At 33.1% G+C, this 18,074-nt stretch overlaps 1 protein-coding gene across 1 annotated transcript; it reads right to left on the bottom strand.

Annotated features, from left to right (window-relative positions):
- Nucleotides 1–585: 585 nt before the first annotated feature.
- Nucleotides 586–17,862, bottom strand: LOC124371543. The gene is made up of 4 exons (XM_046829897.1): nt 17,401–17,862; nt 12,329–12,410; nt 7,090–7,267; nt 586–897 (listed from the first exon to the last, which is right to left on the bottom strand). Exons 1-4 carry the CDS (start codon nt 17,584–17,586, stop codon nt 630–632), a joined length of 714 nt encoding a protein of 237 aa, XP_046685853.1. The 5' UTR covers nt 17,587–17,862; the 3' UTR covers nt 586–629.
- Nucleotides 17,863–18,074: the final 212 nt, after the last annotated feature.

Genomic DNA, 18,074 nt, shown 5'->3' with positions numbered 1-18,074 from the left:
CAAAAAGATTTATTTAAATACATTTTTTGATACTTTCTGATTAAACGGAGGCCACCTATTCCAAAGCAAGCTGCGGCTGATGTGGTTAGGCGATTTAGGTTTACTAACCTAACCTAACCTAATGCTAGTATTTATTGTGTAACTGCCCACCCAAAGTTGTTAAATCATGTTTATTATCGGTGGCTTCAGTTTAATCAGAAAGTAGCATTTTTTTATTTCACTATGAATTCTTATTCTTTAACTGCGTTCTTGTGATCCATTGCATAAACGCTCATAAAAACACTGATATTTATAACAAGTCTATTATTTATGTGGATTCAACATTAATATTACATTGGTATCAATATTTATACTATCTAACCAACTTCGAAGACCTAATAATATAATATGAAATATTCATTCATGACCCCAATTTAAGAACATACAACATTAACAGCTAATAATGTTGCATTGCCTATTCAAGAGTTAGTTGATACAAAAATAATAAAGGAGTACAAAAGCAGTTATTGTCCTGAAAATAATAATAAATTCTATAAAAAGTGTACTAAATTTATACAGATCATTAGGTAAATAATAACAGTTTTATATTTAAAATAATATAATTTATTTTCTGTACAAATTAAAATAACTTAACTATTTACAGATAATTCATCCTTAACAATTTCACTCATACATTTCTCACTACCTGTTGAATCTTCCTCTTTTTCATGTTTTTTTCGCTTTGCCTCTTCATAAAACTCTAACTTTCTTTTGTTTAGTTCCGAATGAACGTACTGCACTTTCTCTTGGACAGCTCTCTTCTCCTTTGTAAGCTCAGGATTTGGTGGGAGAGTAAGGCCTTCAGTTATTTTATAAGGCAGTAAACTTGAATCTGGTGTTTTCAATAAGATGTTTATGCTGAAAACAGAGATTTATCACAACTTCATGTTTATTTCAAAACATAGGCTGTAAAAAATTATCTCACAAATACATACCCATTCTGTCATTAGTCTGTATTAGTACAAACTAGACAAAGACAAGTAAACGTTACACAATCATATACTTTAACAGTATTCTTATATGCTAGGTTCTCTCAGACACGGCAATTCAGAATAGGTTATTCATTAATTTTATTATTTTTTAAACTAAAATTATCCAATTGTGATTTAATTGTTTAGAATAGCATTAACACTTGCTATATCGTTTTAACAATTTTAAATGTGTATTATATTTAAATTTATAAAATGTTATTATGCAGTCTTGCCTTAAGAAACAAAAGCAAATATATATTATTAATGTAAATTAATTATATGGTTTCTCTCAATAAATTAGTCTACAACAACCGCCAGTCTTCTGAATCGTCCAAGATCACTTCAGTCCAAAGTTAACTCAGATAAACAAGATTAGTATATGAACAGTATCTGAGAATTTAAGACCATAAAATAAAGATAAAAACACTAACATTGCAAAATTAAAACGGAAACTATAGTTAGTTAAAGAAATACCATGCACACCGAGTGATATAATCTGTGCATTAAGAATGAAATAAAGCAGACTACGCTTGTGAGTGGAACCATTACAAGGTAAAGGAACTAATTAAATCAACCATTAAAGTTAATGAAATGTATCCAAGAAAATGACATTTCAGAGAGTGAATTGGTCTAACCCTGTCTATCTTCTCCTAACAAAAGATTTCATCAAAGTTTTGTGAAAAACTCTTTTAATACGAAGGAGCGAGGTTATAAAGGAGCATATTAATTAAAAAGAACAAACTATTTCTTAACCTTCCTTCAAGTAGCCATTTCCCTTTTTACTAGCAGACCATTATCAAGCAATGTAATAAAACAACAGCCAATATCATAGGCCGTTTTTTAACCACAAAAAGAGTTTTAACCACACCAAGAAAAAATATGAAGCATTTATATTTACTGAATATAATCAGGTTTTTGAGTAATAAATGCTTTTTATATACACAGCACCATGACACCACCATGGCACTGTGACGCCAACAGTGTTGTCATGTCTCATATTGATCAAATATTAGTGTTGAGATTGTTATACAAAACAATAGTGTAAACATCATAAAAAGTAAGCTGATATTAAGTTGGTCATTGGATTGAGCAACACGTGTATTTTTGTAATCAGCCATTTTAAATGTAACAAAAATACTCTCATATGATTAACATTGAAACTTTGAAGCCATTGGGGCTCAGAGCCCAATTATAATCGGATACATTTTAAATCCACAAAAGGCACAACTAGATACATTTAGATTTAAATCAAATATGTAGACCTATATAAAATAACAGGTCTACTGCTGGCCACAATGTCATGTCATGTCATGTCATGCTAAAACTTCATGTGTGATAGTCCTATCTGTATGTTTCGTTATTCATTTATTATTAATTCATTTTGTTTTGTACTGTTTGTAAATTTCAAATTTTAATGACTCTGGATGGAAAACCTTGCTTTTTAATACTTACTGACAGGAGATGACTTGTTATAATGAAACTATATTAGTGTTTATGAATAAGTAGGCAAACTATTTTTCGGGTTGGCCAAGGTATTTTTTTAATATTAATGAGTTATTTATTATTAATTTTAAATTAAGATAAACTGATAGAGACTTAGCAAGACCCTTGTAAAAGACACTTTGGGACATGATAATAAACCACAATACAATGACTAATTATAATAATAATAAAAATTTACATTTCACTATCACTATTCGCTTCAGTAGAGCAGGTAAGAGAGAACATTAGCTACATAGGTTGAATTTCTGTCCAATTGTTTAACAGTCACACAACTGTTACACACTAAACACTTGAGAATCTATGTAGGAAATGTTTATAGATTTTTATTATACTTTCTACATGATTGATCCATCTTCCAACTTGTATCCATCCACAGCATGTTCCACAACCAAAACTCTTGACAGATACTTACAACCACGATCATCTGTTCCCCTTCTAAAAGAATAAAATGCCAGTTGACCCTCCCAATCTCAATATCAGATACACAATAAATACACTACTACCTGCCCAGCCTGCAGATTATAATATGTATTAAACATCATCACAAAACATCATTCTCTTGTTTTAAGTATTGTACTCAATCCTATAGTTGACATTAATTACTTGTTTGTGCAACAAACAATTGGGAAGCAACTTAACCAACCTTAACCCTGCAACTTGGGGATTTCCAAGAGATCACCTCTAGCCTGCTGCAGAAGTTTTTCCTGCTAATGAGCGTATAATGAACAGTTTTAGTTATAATTAACCCTGGAAGTGACAAATCGTAATTTATGATTCATGTTTCAGCTGTGAACTGTTAGTGTCATAATTTGTGACACATTAACTTTATTAGAAGTAGTCACTTCATATGACACATGGACTACAATTTGCAATTTGAGTGTTATTGTACGAGGTATAAATGGTTTTTAAAATTTTAAAGCTATTATTGTGGCCATGATTCAATGATAAATGCTTCATAGAACATAAAATAACATAAATCAAGTGGCTTTTTAAAAAAATAAAGGTAAAATTTGAAAAACGAGTGTTTTGAGTCTGGTACACTTATATAAGAAAATCACTGATCCCGTCAACTTCCACCCAAGCTAACCACCGTTAATTTAAGGTGGGCTCTCCCACCAGCTTTATCTCAGACCAGTGACTCTCATAAGCGTACACCAGACTGCAAAAATATTAAAGTCAGGTGCGAGAATCGAATGCCTCCAAGACTCATTCCCGTGTTCGAGAGTAGTGCCTTCAACCATAAAACCATCCTGACTTGATGTCCTGAATTTGGAGATAGCTCACTTAGGATACCCGATGTTGCTGTTCGGATTTTGTTCTGTTTAGTTTTGCATTATTTTCATTCTGTATTGTAAGTAAATATATAACTGATACTGCTAGATTGCATATGCTTACAGTATGCACTAAACCGTTCACATGAAACCATTGAAGTTGGCCTCGTTTGTCCGTTTCCGGTACACCGTGGACAAAACTGTTCAGCTGGAGAGTCATGGCATCTTAAGACTTCCGCTCTACGACCAAGACCTCAATTCCATTGAATTAATTTGGGTCCAAATCATAGGTTATGTAGCTAAGAGGAGTACATCTTGTACTATGTCTCAAGCTAAAGCTCTCTGCCAAGACAATATATCAAGTATGGGCACAAAAGAGTGGTCAACGATGTGCATGTGGAGAAAATCGAAAAGGATTATATAGCTGTAGAACCCCAGATTGATAATATTATAGAATCCTTTATTATATTAGTTGGAGATGGTTTGGATACAGACAGCAGTGACAGTGAATTAGAAGAGGACCATTTTAGTGGGATTGAAGAACTCCAATGAAAAAACAATCTTTGTAAATTACATTTATTATTAGAAAATTATATTTATTTGAGCCTTTTAATTAACAAAATATTACTGAAGTGATTGAAAATTAAATAATTAGAGAAACCCAAGTAATAGCAATAGTAGGACACACTCTTGTTCTTTTTCAATTGTTATACTGTCATTTAACATGTTTTTCATAACAACTTATTAGTTGATACTAATCGGCAAATCAAAATCGTGAGTTTAAAATGGCATGAAAGAGATTGTTGTGCCTGCATCTCAGCAGCTTGCACGTAAACACAACCTGCGAAACAGATGGCGTTTATTTGTTGAAAGGGTAGTATTTGGGTTCCATCCGAGCAGCTAAATTCCTACATATGTATACTAGGTTTTTTTACAAACATTATGTGCTGGGCACAAAGTCGCTAGATTGTCAGTGTCAGACAATATAACAGTCCCAGCATCAATACAAGTCAACTGAGTGTCTGGTGATAATGCACCATAATAATAATATCTGGATATGTGATAAGCTGATTGCCTATTGCAGTGTCAAAACAATGATAATAAAATTGACTTTTATACAAATTTTATGGTTTTTTACCACATGATGATGAGGTTAGCTGATGTAAAGAGGGTAGAAGCCATGTTTCTTACTTCAAACATGAAAAAGAAAACATATGACAACTTCTACTTCACTCAACAAAGTTAGTCATGCTATTAGAATGTAACGAATATTACTTGATCTATAAGGATCACCCATTCTGAAGTATTATAATTAACAATGATTGATAACATTTTTACACAATTCAAATTTACTTCTGGACAAAGAACAAAATGATTAGTTTACAAACGACATTATCCATTGCACAGAAGTTAACAACAAAATCACATCTGGAAAAACCACACAGATTAGCAAAAACAGAAATTAAGAAAGTCACAGACCATTAAACATTAAGAAGAACTCGAGCATAGACTTTTGATTGATGTATAATTTAACCCTTCCCACGCAGCAAACGGATATATCCGTTAGGCCTAATTTTGACCGAAACGCGGTAAACGGATATATCCTTCAAAGTATATTTTGTGTTATTTAATAAATTGTAGTTGCCGTGGAATCCGCTAGAGTTCAAGGGAGTGTTGAATACTTGTACCGAAAAGCAGATATTACAGTTTGAACTTCATTGGCGCGTCGCAGTGGTGGGAGGGCGTGGCTTTGTCCCTCGTGGCGTGATTTAGCCTCAGTCTGCGGCGAACCATTACGCGGTAAACGGATATATCCCGGCACAGCATATTTTAGTGTTTAACGCTGTTTTGCCACATTTCCTTATTTACTGTTCGTGCGTGTTCCTGTTGTATTTAGCATTATATTATCTTTTTATTTTGTTGTTTATTACTTTATTTGTTGTGTCGTTATAGGCCTATATTGTTCTATGCAATGGCGAATCCTAATGATGATGATTTTGATCGTTTTGTATTTGATGCGTTAAATGCTTCGTTTTCTACAACATTGGGTGATGTGGATTTCAATTTAGTTCTTTAGTTTTTTGTAAAAAATATTAATTTTACCTCATTGAAAATATTTTTAGAAATTCAAGTAAAAAGGTTGTTTTTTCAATTTTTTGTAAAATTTGTTAAGAAATATAGGGGTCTGATTATTTTGTGATACTGTATTGTTTTTTATTCCTAATAGCCACCACTAACTAAAAAAAATTAGAGTTGGTAAAATATAAAAAAAATTTTAAAGTTAATTACGCATTATGAGTCAAAATTGAAAGATAAATTCCGCGTGGGAAGGGTTAAAGGTCTGACCAATGATAATGTATTTAGTGTGTATAGTTGCAATACTAATCAACACTTTCAGTATCGATCGCACTTTAGCAATTAACTTCACTAAATGGGTCCACCAACATGTCCAGGATTAACAGTCATAGGTTATTGCTGTTATTCATGACTGAGAAATAACTTTGTCTCATATTTTGATGGATCTGAATGAAATTAACATATTGTTTTTCTCAATGTACAACATTAAAGCTCCATCAGGCCATTTAACAATTCTGCCTTGTTTTTTGACTTGTGGTAATATGGTTTGATCACAGCAATTAACTATGTCTATAAGTTCTCAGGTGATCCCTGTAAGGACAGACAGTACTAAAGAAGTCTGATATATTTAAATGACAACAGATCTCAGCCAACATAAGAAATGCGCATTGGCTTTGTCAATCATACCACTTCTTAAGTGATTTTGAGTATATATTAAATAGTACGTTCCAACCTTCGACTTGGTGTTCGGCGTCTTAAAGAATACATAAAAATACTATGTTACTATTAGTGAAGTAGAACATTAAATTACCATATATCATACTTTAATGATGTGTAAACAAGTTTGAATATATTAAATTAAATTCAGTACATGACTCACAATCCCAAAAACATTGAATACAAAATCCATCTATAGATTAGGGATTGCGCATTGTTGTATATGGAACTCATCAATATATCAGATACAGTATTTAATTATATACATTTTAGCATTCGCACTATGCTGTTTTTCAGCATTTTAGAATTTTTCTAGATTATCATGGTTTAGAAAAAGTTAGAAGTTATTCTCGGATCAAAAATCTACTGCATTGATAAAAATACAATGAGTTTTGTATACAACTTTCATTAAAAATGCCATAGTTTTTATGTGGCAAAAAATTAGTGCTCAAAAAACTAATAGGAGAAAGGAGCAGTGAGTAATTCTCCAGTTAAAATGTTGTATTACTTACGAGGCATGAGGATGGGCTGTGAGCAGTGTCAAGTTCATAGTATGGAGCAAAGCAGGGGTCAGGTGTTGATGAGCTGCTACTGGTATATGCAACACTTGCTCCTTCGTGTCTGAAGTACTTATGTATATGATGTCCAACTCTCTGTTGTACAGGAACTCCACATTCCACAGCTTATCCACTGCATCACACAGATAACACACCATCACATACGGCCATCTAGACTACAACTCTTCAGCTTACTTAATGTTGGTTGGATTCATCACCTATTAAAATGTTTAAATATATTATTTACACTTTCCTAGAAAACTGGGTAACAAACATAAATAATATTTTGTAAGCCTTTCAGGGAGAAGTGATATTTTTTAAGAAATGTACAAGTATTAAGGGACCACTTTTACATCCAAGAAGGAAAATCCCGTCTAGCCTAGAAAGATGGAGGACATTGCTAATTTAAGCTTGGCCACCCACCGTTAACTTTTTTTTATTTATTATACTTTTTATATTTTAATTTACCTACTCATAAGTTAACATACAGAGAAAAAAAAACAAAGAAATAGTAATAAGAGGAAAGAACTGGCGGGAAGGATTTCGCTATATGCAGTATTAACCCATTAATTCACCTAATTCCTACACTTGGGATGGGTGACAGACTATCCAACTGTGCATAGCTTCACCTATGGAATGCATAAGCTATATCAGAGAACTCACAGTATTAGAAACCAAGGCTAACAATTATGAAGGTTCACATAGGGAATGCATAAGCTATCTCAGAGAACTCACAGTATTAGAAACCAAGGCTAACAATTATGAAGGTTCACATAGGGAATGCATAAGCTATCTCAGAGAACTCACAGTATTAGAAACCAAGGCTAACAATTATGAAGGTTCACATAGGGAATGCATAAGCTATCTCAGAGAACTCACAGTATTAGAAACCAAGGCTAACAATTATGAAGGTTCACATAGGGAATGCATAAGCTATCTCAGAGAACTCACAGTATTAGAAACCAAGGCTAACAATTATGAAGGTTCACATAGGGAATGCATAAGCTATCTCAGAGAACTCACAGTATTAGCAACTGTGGCTAACACATTACCAGCAAAATTTTAAATTTCATTTTTCATATTGATAGTAAAATATTTACAAAGCATAAAATAATTATGATACATAATATTATATTACTCATGAGCCAAGACATTTATAAAGTAATCTGGATGAGGGTGGTGCACCTTGACCTATAATATAGGTTTGTGTATATCATTAGATACTGTTCTAGAGGGATCCGCAGCAACACAGTGTTGCCTACCGCTCTACTTGGATCAAAAAGTATAGATAACCAAATCAAATAAAGTCAATCTACATTATACATTGCATAGCAAACATAATTTATTAAATCTAAAAACTTTACATTCTTTCCACATCAAAGCCACATTCAAAAATTCACACCCCATTATTATTGATTCCCTACCAATTACAACACACTTCCATCACTGTAATCAGTTTCCTCATTGATTGGTCTCCCAGTCAAATACCAGAAACTCATCAACATTGCAAAAAGCATTTGACGCCAAGCAGTTTTCAAGACAAGTTTTTAACATCTTGGGCCTTGAGGCATTTTTAATTGAGGTTGGTAATCTCTTTATAAAATGAGTACCTGCCTGTAAAGGCATACTGTATGTTCATAACCATTGTTATGTGCAATCCTGTACAGTAGTTACTCTTGCCTCATATTCATGAATGTCTCGTCCTCTGGTTAAGGCATGTTTAAACAAACAAAATAAAGCAGTTTCTAAGCTATATAGATAAGGCAAAGTCAAAAAGTTTTCAATTTTGGAAAACTGTCCTGCACGACACTGAAGTTCAAATTTCTTGTGATCTGATTAAGATTCATTTTTTATAAAAGATAGTTACAAGTGTATTGTTTTTGTGTATATAATTAAAAATTTTTGAACTATACAAATAAAAGTTCTTACCAAATTTCCATTTTAATTTTTATTCCTGACCAGGTGTTTCCTAAAACCATTTGCCATTTATCCAGTTATGGAGCTCTTAAAAGTTAATTTTTGGGCATGTAATTTTTAGACAGAGGCTGTCCATGTGACTCTCACAGCTTAATTTTTCATCCACACACAATAACCCATAGTTGTTTAATTTTGTTGCATGGAGGCCAGGCATTTCACTCACGGACCCTTTATTGCTACCCAGTGGCATTTGTTTTGCATTTTTCTCATTCATGACAAGGTCATTTTTTATGGTGTATTCTTGTGTTAGGTTCAGAGCTATGGATGTGTTTATTTCTAGTTGTTCAATAATACTGTTAGATGATAGTAGAACACTGTCATCAGCATACAAGACCATTTAACAATATTCTCTTAGATGTTCTGGAAAGTCATTAATGAACAAAATAAACAAAACTGGTCCAAATACTGAGCCTTGTGGAACATGTGGCAGTTTTGGATAGTCGGTTCAGAGTTTTTATTTGTTATATCATTCAACTTCAATATTTCTTAAGCTACATTTGAGAAGTATGTATTAAAACAGTTAACTATTTCATTCATGTCTGTTAGGAGTTCCATGTCATGGCAGATTTCTGTATTAGTCACTTCAGGTTATCTTCCTCCCCCTTTCAACGTTAATAATTTTCCAAATGGCTTTCAATTTATTATCAGCTTGGTAAATATGGGCTGCATTGGCTACTTGTCTAGGTTGTTTTAGTGTTTGGTCATAGATTTTCTTTTTTGTTGAGGCAGCCTCTTTGTCATCTGCATTTCTAATCATAAGATATAATATGGTATGAATACATTTAACAAGCTCTTTAAATTAATATTTTGCAACTTTAGAGACACAGATGGGATTTTTCAATACTTTAGAGACTAGTGATATGTATCTCAGAGGGATTTTCAAAGTAAGAATAGGCTTATATTAATACCAGGCACCCTATGAATGTCCATGTAAAATGTCAGTACAATTGGTGAAATGCGAGGCACATCCAGAAAGTAAGTGTACTCAATTTATGTAGGGTTAAAAGAATGTACTAAAACAAAAACATACTTGGTTACACTTCCTTGTACATATGTAAGTTATTTTTTGACATTGTCGATGCAGGTGGTGAAACGCGGGATCATTTTTTTTTATGCCTACCTCGAAGAAGTCTCCCGCCAGCTCTTTTAACCACTTCTCCACGTCCCTCTTCACCACCTCGTCCATTGAAAACTTGTTTCCACTATGTGCACCTTCAGGGAAGTGAAGAGATGGAAATCTGAAGGGGCCAGGTTAGGGGAATACATGGGGGTGGTTCAAAACGTCCCATCCAAAAGAGTCCAGGAGTTGCTTTGTGGTGTTGGCCGTGTGAGATCTGGCATTGATGTACAGCAGACAGACTCCCTTCGTCAGCATGCCCCTCCTTTTATTCTGAATTGTCCTTTTCAATTTTTTTAGCGTCTCTCAGTATCTTGCCGCATTGATGGTCTCCCCGTGAGGCAGATATTCAATCAAAATTATGCCTTTATGGTCCCAAAACACAGATGCCATGATTTGTTTGGCTGAAATTGTGGTTTTGAATTTCTTGGCGGAGGGTGACAAGGTGTGACGCCATTGCTGAGACTGCCTCTTAGTATCAGGCGTGTAGTGGGCAACCCCAATTTCATCTCCAGTAATAATAGAGTAAAGAAAATCATCACCTTCGAGTTTGTAGCGTTCCAAAAACTCTTTGGAGCTCCCCACTAAATTCAACTTGTGATGTTCTGTCCACTGTTTTGGGACCCACCTCACAGACAATTTCCAACATCCGAGAGTTTCTGTGATTGTTTCGTGTATCAGGGATCTGGAGATTTGCAGAAACATCGCAGAAAGTTCATCTAACACCAATCTGCGACCGCAACGTCACGGACCGCAATCTTGATTTTTTCCACAAGTTCGTCAGTCACAATTGAAGGTCTTCCACTCCTCTAATTGTCATGCACGGAAGTACGGCCATGTTTAAACTCACGACACCAATTGTACGATTCATAGCTGCATTACCGTAAACAGTTTTCACCTCATTATAAATTTCAACCGGAGCTTTTCCCTTCACATCGAGGTAGCGAATGACGGCACGAGATTTCGCACATGTCGGGAGATACGATCGATTATTGCGAGAGATGCTACTGCATCGAGAGTTTTCAATACACTCACCACGGATTGGTCTCGTTTTAAAGGGGAAGAGTCAGGCTACGCGGCAGTGTTGCCAACATGTCGAAAAAGTATTCCCTACAGCTGTGAGAATACCAGTACACTTACTTTCTGGACATGCATCGTAGTTTATGCGTGAAAGAAAAACAAACCCTTTCGCATTTATAATATTATCACGATAACAAGAAACACAGGTTTGATGTACATTGATATTTTACGGAAAAAGAAGCAAATTTATTTTTATGAACTTAATAACAATATTGCCAGCTGAAAATATTTTATGATGCTATATTTCAAAAACTAATTTAAACTATAATCTGATTAAGTTTATTTCATATTCTTTGAAGATTTTAAGAAATAAGAAGTATTTAAAATTTCTTTGTTTAAGTGGAAATATACAAGTACATATTAAAATACATCTTGTTATATGAATTAGCTGTACAGTCCAATCTTGATAATCCAACATTTGCCAGTCTGTCACGTTCGGTAGTCTGACACGCTCGAAAAAGGCTATCAGCAGTTGGCGCTGGACTCTCAGACCACTGTAGTACTGTACAAGTGTACATAATCTTTAAGTAAGAAGAAGCAAAAAACTGTTTTGATTTTTTTTTAAGTGTAAAGATGGTATTTTAAGAGTTTTCACTTATGTATTATGTATGCACAGTTTGTTCATTCAACTATAATTAGGTACATACTATAAAAAAAGTTTGTTCTTACAGTATAGTATTTGCTTATTTTTACGTTTCTTACTGATTATAGGTTATTTATACATTGTGTAAATGGCACCTTTGGTAATCCGGACTCCTTGGTAATCCAACAGTGTGCTGATTCCATATCTGTCAGATTATCAAGATTGGACTATATATCATTCTGGACTATATTACATATTCTGTTATAAACACGTATCTTTGCTTATACATTATAGCAAATTTAATTTAAAATCTTCTTTAAATTGTATCTATTAAATAGTTTAGCTTTTCCTTTTGTTACGATCTTGTTCTCTATAGGCATTATGTATTTTTAAGAAAAATGAATATGCAATACTGAACATATTTTTATTTTAAATACCTTCACACAACTTCATATAAGCCTGGAACGCCAGCATGACCTTTATCCTGTCGGGACATCCCAACTGAAGCATTTCCTGCAACTAACATAAGTCAAATTTAACATAAATATTTCAAGAAGACTTATCATATTGCATATGCTTTAATATTCAGGAAGACAAGTAGAGTTAGTAATTTATTAGGACTCAAGTCAGAAATGAAGTAATACCCTTCTATTTAGTTGAAATTAACTTACATGACGGAATATTAGTTAATTAGTTCAAATTAAAATTAAGTACGACATTCAACAATTATTCTAAAGATTTAACAATTAAAATATGATTAATAAAAATGACGTTTGTAAAGAAAGGTGATTGTTATAAGGTCAAAAGCAAATTTTTATACAGGTATTACATAAAACCAGGGTAGTAGAAAAATCCTAAGAATTTTGCTTAATTTTGTACATTAATTACATATGCAACTCTTGTGTGATAACCGAAAGCAGAACAAAGCATAGCAGCAAAAACATTTCAGAGCTATATGGGTTTTATTGGAGAAATCAGTACCATTCTAACCATGCCAGCTGGACTAAGTGAAATACAATTTTTGAGTATGCAGATTTTACCAGTAGTCACTATCTCAGGAGGACATGTATTATAATTATTAAGCAATAATTAAGGAATTTTATGGTGCCAAAATGATAAGAAACATGTTGTATGATTGCATAGTGGGGAAATTCTCCTTCGATAAATCACATAGTGTCTCCATCAAAAATAGAGACAAATGGTATACAAAAGAGACCTATTCTACAAAAGGTGTCCAGGATTTTTACACTGACAGTTCACGCTTTAACACAAGAGGTCATACCTTCTTCCTGAATGCGAGTAACCACATGAATGTAATTTGCTTGAACATTTACTTTTTTTATTAGGCTATTAATTATTTTCCTTCAAAAAGAAATCTCAAAAATGCTGTAATTAATTTGACTCACTGTGTCTTACCAGGGACCTAAATATATTAACATTATTAGAAAGACAAGATTTTATTTAACACATTCACGATGACGTATACCTCATCGGGTACACATGATCTTTCACAGCTGCCGTCGTAAATCCGATCGGGTACACACCGAGTTTTTGTAAAGTGCTTCTTGCACCCGATGGGGTCCACGTTGCTATGCATTTTATTATTGCGCTTTTATTGTTTACCTGTGTATGTGTTTTTTTCAATTTGATCCCGTGCTTAAATAAATGCCTCAGACTATCGTGTACCCCATTGGACATACAAATGTTTAATTTTTAAGGCAAATTAATTTTCCTAGGTACCCCTTGGAATGCACGGAGAAAAAGTGAAAAGACATAATTAAATAATTGTTTTTTGCAGAGCCTATATATACTTAGACGTGTGACATAAAATAATGATTACAGTTTTTTGGCATTATTCAAATATTCAACAGCAAATAAAAAAGGGCGGACAAACAGTGAAGCCATGAACGTGTTAACTTAGTGTGAAAATTACATGTTTTTATAACGATCGGTTTTTTGTTTTCTGCCTTCTAAAAGGAAGCGATGTTGGCAAGAAAGAGGCCACTCCTTCCCTGTATACTTTTTATTGTTAGCTATATAAGTAGGTAAATACTTATGTATGTATGTATTATAAACATAAAAAGTTAACAAAAGCTCACATGATCTAAGCTTGAATTTAGGTACTATCTCAAGAGATGCTGTTCTTTTTTTGCCAGAAGTGCAGGGTGGTGCCACTGAAGCCCGCACTGATAGTCAGAAGCATTTCCAATTGCTACTTTCCCAATCTAAGATTACGTACCAGATCGTCCAACTTTTCGAATCATGGAGTTCGGGAAAGTACCGATCAGAAATGCCCCTGGCCTCAGTGGGGCACCACACCACACTTCTGGCAAAGAAAGAGAAAAACATTCCTCAAGATAGTACCCAAATTCAAGCTCAGATCACATGAGCGCTTGTTAAAGTTATTCTTTACTTGATATATTTATAATATGTATATATGTATAGCCTAATAACAAATAGTACATAAGGATTTCTTAGTACCCAATAATTGTGTGGAGTCAAATTTGAATTAACTTATTTATAAATTTATTAGTTTATCAGTCTATGTTACATTGTAGTGAGTTAGTTAAATTTTTGTATACTAACATGCTACCACGGTAACAGGTCACAGGATCGTAATAACTCAACTCGTGATTTTGTAATAGGTATTGACAAACAACAGTAAGATACCACAGTAACAGGTTACAGGAACGTAAGAACTCAACAAATGTTTTGTAATAGATATTGACAAACAATTTATTCCATCTCTAGTGATCATTACTCAAATACCACTCACATGGTTTAACTTTGTTTAAACTACTTTGGAACAATTATGTCATGAACTGAATTTTGTTATATACTTTTAAGATTGTATTATTGTGGAGCTATAGTTATATATGTCTAAGAAATATATGCATTTTAGATTATATAAAAAAATACAACATACTTTATACTAAGTTTGGGCAGTTACAATTACTTAGCAGGGCAAAAAAAAAACATTTAACTAATTCTTATTGATGATTTGATATTACAATCACTTGAGTTTTGGACACTTATCATACTGCAACCTTTGAATTAATTTGCAACAATAATATCAAACTGAACCACTTTATAGGCTTTTAAAATTATATTAAACAATATTGAAGGAAACAGAAAATTTCTGGACATTTGCAATACAATGGACACCAATGGTATCACTAAACAATGGCAAATGCCCGGAAAAAATCCTGTTTTTTTCACAATCTTACCATTGTCAAAAACAAACTTGAAACAAATAATTAAACAATATTCTTATTCTGTAAAATAAACAGGAGGCAATTATTAATTATGAAGATCTATAGGTCAAATGTTTTTATGTTCAATAGTTTAGATATTTCTAATCAATAGTTGATTTGATTGGGGTAGGGTACGATAAGCAGACCCGGTTTTTATATCGAAGAATGTAATCCTCGATACCTAATATTCGCATCTCAAATCCTAGACTATCAATCGATATAAAGTATCTATAGTTCTCAATAACAATCAAATGTTTTAAATTAAAATATGAATCTAATATTTACAGTGATCAAACAAATTATTATAACCAAAATTAGGAAAACTGAACACGACCATATTTGCTCCTCTCACAGTTACAGTTGTTTCTTTCCCACAAATTTCACATAATGAGTTTTTCCGCACAATTCCAACATGTTGAAGTTATGAAAAACATGTCTTATCATCTTCCAAAGCAATGTCGTGTAGTTTTCTAAAATTGACTGTCATTTTTAATAATCAAATGTTACTTATATAAAATTTAAATATTACATTAAGAGTATTATTTGAATGTGTTTACAGCTATTGATTAAGATTTTTTAATTAATCGTTAAAAATAATTAATCAGTATCGATTGATTATATCGATGGTTATGATTAAGTAATATCGTTTGCCAATTTCGATATAAAAACCGGGTCCGCTTATCGTGCCCTACCCTTTGATTGTTGTGTTAGCCGCTTATTATAATGCAGCCCATCTACTTCTAGTACTTCATCACGAGATATAGACTAAATTTCACTATTAGGTAGCTATAAGATAAAAGGCCGGAGCGGCAAATCACGAATTTGACGTTATCAACGTATTCTGCTCACCCTCCTGAACAAATAATATATATAGTACTAGAGGGTGCAAATGACAAATAACATGATTTTAGGGGGTATATTCATAAGTGGTTGAGTTTCTAATGTTTTAATGTTCAGTTTGTGTGTTGTGTCTGGATAATCTGTTTACTTGAATATTATCTGCGGCCGGAACTGATAATGTATCTGTTATCTGAGTTCTCCGGGGCAGAGTCAGTGCTTCACAAGATATCGTGTTCAGTAGATTGGATTGAGTGAGTGCGTTGCAATCATGAATCAACCATCCGTTCGACCAACCCTAGTGAATTGTGTGTGTCGGAGTGTTTAGTAGGGCACGTAAAGAGTTTACGTTTTAACCGAAACGAAATTATTTCCTTTTTAATTGAACATGGAATTTTTAATAATGAGTGTATTTCTTTGTCGTGCAGTCGCACGGTTGTTTTTAAACCGGGAGACTTTGTTGTTTCGTTGCGATAGGAAAATTAGAAAAATTAGTAAGAAAAGAAGTTTTAAATGTTGCAATTTTTGAAAATCCACTTTTTTGTTGCTGCTGCTCAGCTAGGCTATATCCGCCAACACACTAATGGTAAGTGTTCTCTGTTAATATCGATCTAAATATTTATATTAGTTTTTCATGATTTATTAAGTTTTTTAACTTTACATAATTGCCTTTGCATTACATTTCAATTTATATTTCTGATCAGCCCCTCTAGAATTTTATATTTTACTGATAGGTACTATCTCGAAGGATGTTTTTCTTTAATTGACATCAGCGCGGGGCAGAAACCCCGCGCTGATGGCCGGAGGCACTCGTAATTAATTTTTTTCACGAAATTAAGAAAAACATTATTTATTTTGATAAAAATTCTGCTCATTTTTGTATTATTTTCCATTTACGTTTGCAAAGATGGCGGCGCAACCGATGACGTCATCACGAGGTTCAATCATTGGCCACAAAAGGTCACGTGACGCTAGACGTGGATGTAGAACATGGAGATATTACTGAAAAGTTATTTCATTTTTCATTTTCTAGAACTTCGTTATTTCTCATTTCCACCCCATCAAACCTTATACTTTTTTGTTCTATATGACGATTCCAATAAGTTTTTAACGCAAAACTCGTATTTTTCCGCCCCGGCCGATAATATGATAATTACCATTCCATCAAATTGTAACAGTAAATTGTCCATGTACTACATATCTTTAAAGATCTTTTAATAGTAAAACGTTTGATTCTTAGTATACTGCAGGTCGTATAACACTAGGTATAGTAGTATACTAGGAGGTAGTACAACACTAAAGATTTTTAACCCCAACAAGCTCATTAAGAAATAATAACTTAATAAATAACTAACTTTATCGAAATAAAAAGAAAACTAAATAAATACTACTACTAAATACTAGTGCATTATACTTACAACGGGATGTTGAAACTCCATTGAATAATAATATTCAAATTTCAGAGCCGGGTTGAGGTTAGCAGTTTGTTCAGTTTGTTGTGATCCTTTTTTCGAATCGCCATCATTAAATAATAGTCTTATAGAAACCAAAGTGTCCCGTAGATTGCTGTGGCTGTGTGTTTTGGATACTCTTCTGTAAGCCATTCATCGCTAATATTCTATAATTATTATATTTTTCACTTACCTCATGACTAATACAAAATTTAAAATTATTTATCATATTAGGTTTCTGTCAAATTGGTACAATTTACCGCAGCATGTTACATTTTAATTAAATGAATAAGTTAAAATTAATGCTCACAAAATAAAATGTATTTATTCTGTACAGAATTTGAAAATTTGTCTTAATGCAGTTGTTAACGTCTCTTTATACACCTGTACATCAAGAAATATATTTGTGGCTACATCATACCTAATTTTCTAGTGCAGTAATATTTAACCCGGAGTAAACAAATTTTGTATTATGGTCGTTCAAACCGACCTAATTATTTAATTTTATTTCCTACATTTTGAACGTCCTGGATAATCTGCATGTAACTCACTGATACAATTTATAATATCCCTTTGTGATAAATATGCATTTTAATAGCCTTTAGCCTTGCTATGCTTCATTTTAAAAGCTATAACTTTCC

This window comes from Homalodisca vitripennis, chromosome 1, assembly GCF_021130785.1.
Source record: "Homalodisca vitripennis isolate AUS2020 chromosome 1, UT_GWSS_2.1, whole genome shotgun sequence".
NCBI lineage: Eukaryota > Metazoa > Arthropoda > Insecta > Hemiptera > Cicadellidae > Homalodisca > Homalodisca vitripennis.
The sequence above is the reverse complement of the archived record's forward strand: the minus strand, read 5'-3'. Positions and strand labels throughout refer to the sequence as shown.

Excerpts from the sequence above, each read along its gene's own strand:
- LOC124371543 (XM_046829897.1), bottom strand. The coding sequence starts at position 17,586 with ATGGCTTACAGAAGAGTATCCAAAACACACAGCCACAGCAATCTACGG. Across the intron at positions 7,268-12,328 it reads TTATATGAAGTTGTGTGAAG|TGGATAAGCTGTGGAATGTG; the intron begins GTATTTAAAATA and ends TGTGTGATGCAG. Across the intron at positions 898-7,089 it reads ACAGCCCATCCTCATGCCTC|CATAAACATCTTATTGAAAA; the intron begins GTAAGTAATACA and ends CTCTGTTTTCAG.